General features: G+C 40.5%; 1 protein-coding gene across 1 annotated transcript; it reads right to left on the bottom strand.

The window, feature by feature from the left end:
- Positions 1-1,124: 1,124 nt before the first annotated feature.
- LOC109147535 lies at positions 1,125-1,862 on the bottom strand. The gene is made up of 2 exons (XM_019295134.1): positions 1,208-1,862; positions 1,125-1,174 (listed from the first exon to the last, which is right to left on the bottom strand). The coding sequence occupies exons 1-2, from the start codon at positions 1,860-1,862 to the stop codon at positions 1,125-1,127; spliced, it is 705 nt and encodes a 234-aa protein (XP_019150679.1).
- Positions 1,863-7,430: the final 5,568 nt, after the last annotated feature.

Raw genomic sequence — 7,430 nt, 5'->3', positions numbered from 1 at the left:
TCTGACTCATAAAGGTAGAAAAGGATTTAAGAAAATACTCTCGAGCATTATCACTTCTCAAACATTGTATAGTCTTATTAAACTGAGTTTTCACTTCAGCGCAGAAGCTTTGGAAAACATCAAACAATTCACCCCTAGACTTCATGAGATACAACCAAGTACACCTAGAGAAGTCATCAACAAAGGTTACAAAATACCGAAAACCATGTTTGGACGTAACCCGACACGGACCCCAAACATCAGAATGAACTAACTCGAATAAAGAATCTACTCTATTATTTACCCGAGAAACATAAGGAACACGATGGTGTTTTGCAAACTCACACGACTCGCACTGCAAGATAGTCAAAGCCTCTAAACCAGGACACATCTTCTTGAGCGCTGGTAAAGACGGGTGGCCAAACCGACAGTGCAATTGAAAGGGGGAAACATTGCTCACCAAACCAGTAGAGACGTTCTCGAGTGATGTAGACTGATCTAAGACATACAGACCGTCAACCTCCTTCCCCTTACCAATAATCCTCCTCGTCAAAAGATCCTGGAGCAGACAATAACCAGGAAAAAACGTAACAGAACATTTCAGGTTACGAGTTATTTGACTAATCGAGAGTAAGTTGAAGGGAAATTTTGGGAGGTATAACACAGAAGCAAGGGGTAACGAGGATGTTGCAATGGCACTACCTTTACCCGAAACAGTGGCTATAGACCTATCTGCTAGAGTAACGGTATGACTAGAAGTGACAGGCAAATATGTAGAAAAAACATTGTAATTACCTGTCATATGCTCAGAAGCCCCTGAGTCAATGACCCACTGTCGAGGCGCAGAAGAAACACATGCAACTGAATTACCTGTTTGGACAAACGTTGCGGAGGTAGGCACTTGACTGGATGGAAACTGCGAGGAAGAAGAAAGCTTCTTCTGATTGAATCTAGTAAACTCCTCATCTGTCATCACTACTGTATGACCTTCTGACGTGGAAGCCGTATTAGCAGCCATTTGTTGTCTCGGCGGCTTAGGACACTGATTTCGAAAGTGCCCGGGATCCCCATAATTAAAACTAACTCGTGGGCCTCCACGTCCTCCACGACCTCTCCAAGAACCCCCGCGCCCTCTGGAACGGTTATTACCCCCCTCCTCGAGAGCCATAGCCATAATTATCACTGGTACTTCCCCCTTGGGTTACCAGGGCACTTGAATCCATACTACCCTGTGACATAAGGACATTTCTTTCCTGGAGCTCGTTCGAATCATTATTTCCTGATGCATTCTGTAGCATAGAAAATACTTGATCCAAAGACTCTAAATCCTTATTTCCTAGCAGTTGAGATCTAATAACATCATATTCTTTATCCAGACCAGCAATCCAACTAAAAACAAGTAATCTGTCACGTTGTTTTGTCATTTCACCCACATCATTTGTTATCGGCATAGCAGCACACAAAGCAACACAAACACTCTTAAAGTCATAATAGTAATCTCTAAGCTCACGTCCCTTTTGACTAGACCGATACGCTTCCTGAGATAATTGGTATAACTTTCTCAAGTTACTAGTTCCACTAAACCATTTGTTCACTAAATCCCATACTTCTTTAACCGTTTGGCAGTGTTGCATAGATAAAATAATTCTCCTATCAATGCAATTAATTACACGTGACATTAATGCTTTATCAGTAGTTTTCCAGTCCCCAGCTGTAGCATCTGTAGGACACTCTTTTTCCAAATGATCACCCTTCCCCATACCATCTAAATTTACTTTAATCAAAAACTTCCATTCAGGAAAATTAGACCCATCAGGAGCCAAAACTATATCAATTAATTTAGATGGCGTGGAGATAACAGTGATATTCATCTCTTGTGCCATTTTAACCCTTTACCCAACACAACAAAAACCTAAACAGCACACCAACAAAAACAAAAGGGCTTAACAGTAGCTTAACAGTACCAACCTCACGCTGCCTGAACCTCTTTCACTGGAAGACACAACCAGACTTCAACACCTCCCACCTCCTAGAACTCAGCACGACGAGGCGAGACTGGAGAAGCAAAAATCGACCGGCGAAGTCGCCGGAAACCGCCTCACGCGCCGGCGCGTGGCGTCGGAGCTGCTCGGCGACGGCGGCGCGTGAGGGCGCGTGGCTGCACCGACGGCGGCCGGATTTCTTGACGTGGCGTCGCCCGTCCTCCCTCTACCTAGCTCAGGCACTCACTCTCACTAACTCCGCTCTGATGCCATGTTAAACGTTGAAATACAAGAACAGTGTGTATTCTCTGTGTATTCTCTCTGATATATTTCTGTACAAGAGGAACCCTATTTATACAAAGGTTGGAAGAGTACCAGCCAAAGAATTTGAAATTCAAATGAGAGAACAAGCACCTAACTCTAACTAACCCTTATTCATCTAACAGATTTTATTAATGATAACCAGAGAGAACATAGAACAGGATTTTGTTATACATCAAAAATCCTTAACATGTCAACAAAAGGAAAACTACTTCTTTGCTTTTCCTTTCGTGCTTTTGCTTGCCTATTCTCTGGCCTTCATCATCTTTCCCAACTCTTGGCGAAACCACTTTGAGGTCCTGGTCACATTCGAGCCAGAGGAAGAATCTGGTTCCTCTTCAGTCTCATTGCTTAGTTCAGGTTCTCCTTTGTATGTGCTCAAGAAGGTGAGATAATCTCGATCTGCATGCGGTTTCTTCCAATCTTTTACAGTCAAAAAAAGTTCTACGTTCGTGCATGGGGGGCAGTGCAACTCGTTGATCTGCAACAGGGACGTCTTCAAGATCATCGGCTAGAAATCCTTCGTGATGTTCATGTTGTTCACTGTCGGAAGAGACCTCTAGTGGGGCTCTTAGGTTGTTTCCGGGATAAAGATCCCCTTGTTCTTCTCTGATTTTCTGAGCAATCGCTTTCTATCTTTTGGTGGCTTCTCTGGTGACCGGTTTGCGAGGAGCCATGACAACTTTGAAGAATTTTTGAAGAGTGAGATGAGTTTCGTGCTTATTGATCATGTCCTTATATAGACAAGATTTGAGAATCACGGGTCTTGAATTTTGGAAGAATTGAATGACCATTCAATGTGTTTGCGTTTTTCAAATGTGCATTGATTTCAGCTTTAACTACTAACGCAAATTCCGATATTGACTGTTTTCCTATGTGGCAAGTCTTCTTAGGTAACTATGTCACTTGTTGGTCCTGGTAACCCTGTCTCTTATTAACTCGTCGTGTACTTAATATAGAACTTTAGTGATCATGGACGATATATTGTTACGAAGCAAATAAAGTTTCGCAACAATGAAAACTTTCATATTAATTCATTGAAGATGGACACTTATTACATTTGTAAAACATGATTATAAGACATGTGTCCTAATAGAGTTAGAAAGAAGATTAATTCTTCTCTTCTTCCTTGAGGCTCGGTCCATCCACGGAGTCTTCCTCCTCAAATTCTCCAGCCAGGCATGCCCTCACCTCATTCTTATAGGTGTTAAGAGACACCACGGGCTCCGTATCACAGACGGGGGGAGACCAGTGAGTCATAGGAATGCTGTCAATGTACTTCAGGAGATTCTCGTTGAAGCCGGGATCTTCAATGTCTTCTTTGAGCTCACGTAGCTCTTGCTCTGTGTGCCGAGCAAGAATTTTGCTCATCTTTTCAGGTTTTGGGCTTTTGCTTTTCTTGGATGAGGTTTTTGCAACGCTCGGATCACATGATTTTTTGTTTTTCTAATTATCCATTTTTAGAAGATATGAAATGCTTGAGGAACCATCCGTTCTTAAATAGATCGAGCGAGGCAGTCACGGGTCAGTGATGATGACTACTATGACCATAAAATTCCACAATAGTCATTAATTCCCATTTTGAAATTTTAAGCGTTTTCTCTCATCAATCTGACCCTCAAATCGATGCGTCATAATAAAGTGTTTGACCATAGACATGTGATAACCTTCAGTGGTCAGGAGCGATATCATGATATGAGTGAAAATAATGTGAGATCACATGACTTAGATAAGATACCCAGAAGCGACAATGATTTATCTGATTCTTATCAAAGAAAAAGATAACATGCTAGAGAGAGCTTCAAGAAATTAATCTATCTTTTTCTTGCTGCTGGTAGTCGATTTCAGTGGAGCAGATAGATTAGGTGGAGTACTTGATGGTGAATGATCGAAACTATCACTCCTTTCGAGCACGCACTTCACGTCTTTGTATTCGTCTAACTCACTGAGAGTGAGGGATGATACATGAGACTCTATTTCAGTTAGTGAACGAACTTGGATATGTGAGAAGTCCATCAGACTTTGTGATCTTTCTTAAATAGGATACCAACAAAACGTAGCCGGTGTCCCACCATCATATTTGCTACCAGCATTTTTTATTAGCATGGTTCTCTCATTTGCAAACTTTCGAGCATGCTTCAGATAGTATTCCTGATTGACTCGTGATTCTTCTAGGATTTTGTCCATGGCTTTCTTCTATTCATCGATCTCGGATGAAGTGAACGTGATTTACACTTCATTTGGGTGATGCTCCCTGATCATAACGACCTTTGCATCGGCAATCTTTCGGGCTTCCTTCAGATATTGCTCTCTTCGAGCAGCACGCCTTTCTGATTCTTCACTCATTTTCTCCTTTCCTTTCCCTTGACTCATATCTGCGATCAAAAATACTAAAGCACACTAGAATTCTATGAGAGGTTAGTGTGAGCTTTATATGTGACGAAAGGTGTCCTTTTATAGTGGGAAAAGGTGTTATCTTGTGTGAAGATATGCCCAAGATATCTTCATTTCATTTCTTCAAGATTTTCTTTTACAATCTTTTCAGGAATCTTTCGCGCATGCTTCAGAGCAATCTAATTTAAACCTCTCGGTCAAGTCATTTCGATCATCCCAAGTTCATGTCGTAGGGATGAGAATCTATTCTCATTTAAGGGTTTTGTGAGGATATCTGCCAATTGATCATCAGTGTTAATATATTCGAGCAGAATATCCTCTTTTCAACATGATCTCGAATGAAATGATATTTAATATCAATATGCTTGGTTCGAGAGTGTAGCACTGGTTTATGAGCTATGGAAATGGCACTTGTATTGTCATAGTTGATTCGAACTTCTCGTGCCACTATTCCATAATCTTTAAGTTGCTGCATCATCCATAGGATTTGTGCACAACAACTTCCAGCTGCTATGTACTCAGCTTCAGCGGTACTAGTAGCTATAGAGTTTTGTTTCTTGCTAAACCATGACACGAGTCTTCCCCCTAGGAATTGGCAGGTTCCAGAGGTACTTTTTCTGTCAATTCTACATCCAGCGAAATCTGAGTCTGAATAACCAATTAGGTCGAAAGATCCTCCTTTCGGGTACCAAAGACCAACACTTTGGGTTCCCTTGAGGTATCTTAAGATCTTTTTAGCTGCGCTTAGATGACTTTCTTTCGGTTTAGCTTGAAATCGTGCACATACCCCAACAGCGAAAGAAATGTCAGGTCTACTCGTTGTGAGGTATAAGAGAGATCCAATAATCCCTCTATATTTCGTTTGATCCACATCTTTTCCTTCATTATTAATTTCCATGCGTAAAGAAGTGTTCATTGGAATTTTGACAGATGTCTTTCCATCAATTCCAAACTTTCGGATTAGATCTTTCGTGTACTTTGCCTGATTGATGAAGATTCCATCAGGGCATTATTTAACTTGTAACCCAAGAAAGTAGTTTAGTTCTCCCATCATGCTCATTTCAAATTTTCCTTGAATGAGTTTTGAGAACTTATCACACAAATCTGGATTTGTACATTCGAAAATGATATCATCAACGTATATTTGTACAAGTAGAATATGATCACCATCCTTGATGCGAAAGAGGGTTTTATCAACCACCCCTTTCGTGAATCCACAGTTGATAAGGAAGTACGATAGAGTATCATACCATGCTCGTGGTGTTTTTTTTTAGACCATATAGTGCTTTCTTTAAGTGATATACATTATCACTTTCTATGTTAGATATGAACCCTGGGGGTTGTTCCACATAGACTTCTTCCTCAAGAAGGCTGTTTAGAAACGCACTCTTTACGTCCATTTGAAATGCTTTGAAGTTCTTATGAGCAGCATAAGCTAGGAATATTCGGATGGTTTCAATTCTGGCAACTAGAGCGAATGTTTCATCAAAATCTATCGGCCTAGAAACGTTTGGGGAGTCCTGAATGTGCCATCATTGTACGTGCAGCCTCCTTCAAGGTTTTGTTTCTTCTTTCGGCTACCCCGTTTTGCTGTGGAGTTCGTGCAGCCGAAAGTTGATGGAAGATTCTATTTTGTCCACAGAATTCCTTGATGACTTTGTTTACGAACTCTGTCCCTTGATCTGACCTGATTCTCACTATACTTAGACCCTTTTCAGTTTGTAGTTGCCTTAGTAAATCGGGCAATACTGTGTCAGACTCATTCTTCTTTCTTAAAAACTGTGTCCAGGTATATCTCGTGTAGTCGTCTACAACGACGAGAGAATACTTTCGTCTGCTCAGGCTTGCAGGATCAACTGGACCAAATAGATCCATGTGTAGAAGGCTTAAGGGACGAGAATTTGTATATGACGATTTTGATTTGAAAGATGTTTTAATCTGCTTTCCTTTTTGACATGCATCACAAATTTTGTCTTTAACATAGTTTACTTTCGGTAAACCTTTTACAAGATCTTTCTTTGATAGCTTGTTGATGGTCTTGAGATTTAGATGGCTCATCTTGTTGTGCCATTCCAGGCTCAAATCTGTATTACTAGTAGCAACAAGACAAACATTAGTTTTAGAAAGTTCCCAAGTGACTACATACATGTTTTTCTTTCGTTTTGCCGTGAGAACGATGTCACCATCTTCATTGCTGATGACTTTGCATTTATCGTTGGAGAATTCTACTTTGTAGCCCTTGTCACAAAATTGGCTAGTGCTTAGCAGATTGAACTTGAGTCCTTCTACATGTTAGACACCTTGAATGGTCACTCCATTTCTGATGATGTCTTCTATTCCTTTCGTTTTTCAACTTGATTCTCCTCCAAATATAACTTTTGGTCCATCAACTTCTTTGTAATTACTCAAGTTTGATTTATCTCCAGTCATATGTCTTGAGCATCCACTATCGACATACCATATGACCTGTTTTCCCTGAAATAAAAAATTATGTGACTTTAGGTACCCTTTCGGTTTCGGGTCCTTGAGGGATAGTAGTCAATTTTGGGATCCACATGAACCTAGAGTTAACATGACTCATCCTTGGTCCTTTGAACCCATTAAAAACTTGATAATCATAATAGATTTTGGTAAAAATTTTGGCTTTATATCGACTTTGAAAATAGTCACCAGGTGGATTGCGATACTGCTTAGAATAATTGGTTTGTTTATGCCGATGAATCTTCTCAAATTGCGCTTTTGATAAGGGTTCGG

The sequence above is a fragment of the Ipomoea nil genome, unplaced genomic scaffold (genome assembly GCF_001879475.1).
Source record: "Ipomoea nil cultivar Tokyo-kokei standard unplaced genomic scaffold, Asagao_1.1 scaffold2014, whole genome shotgun sequence".
NCBI lineage: Eukaryota > Viridiplantae > Streptophyta > Magnoliopsida > Solanales > Convolvulaceae > Ipomoea > Ipomoea nil.
This window is presented reverse-complemented; position numbering and strand designations above follow the sequence as displayed.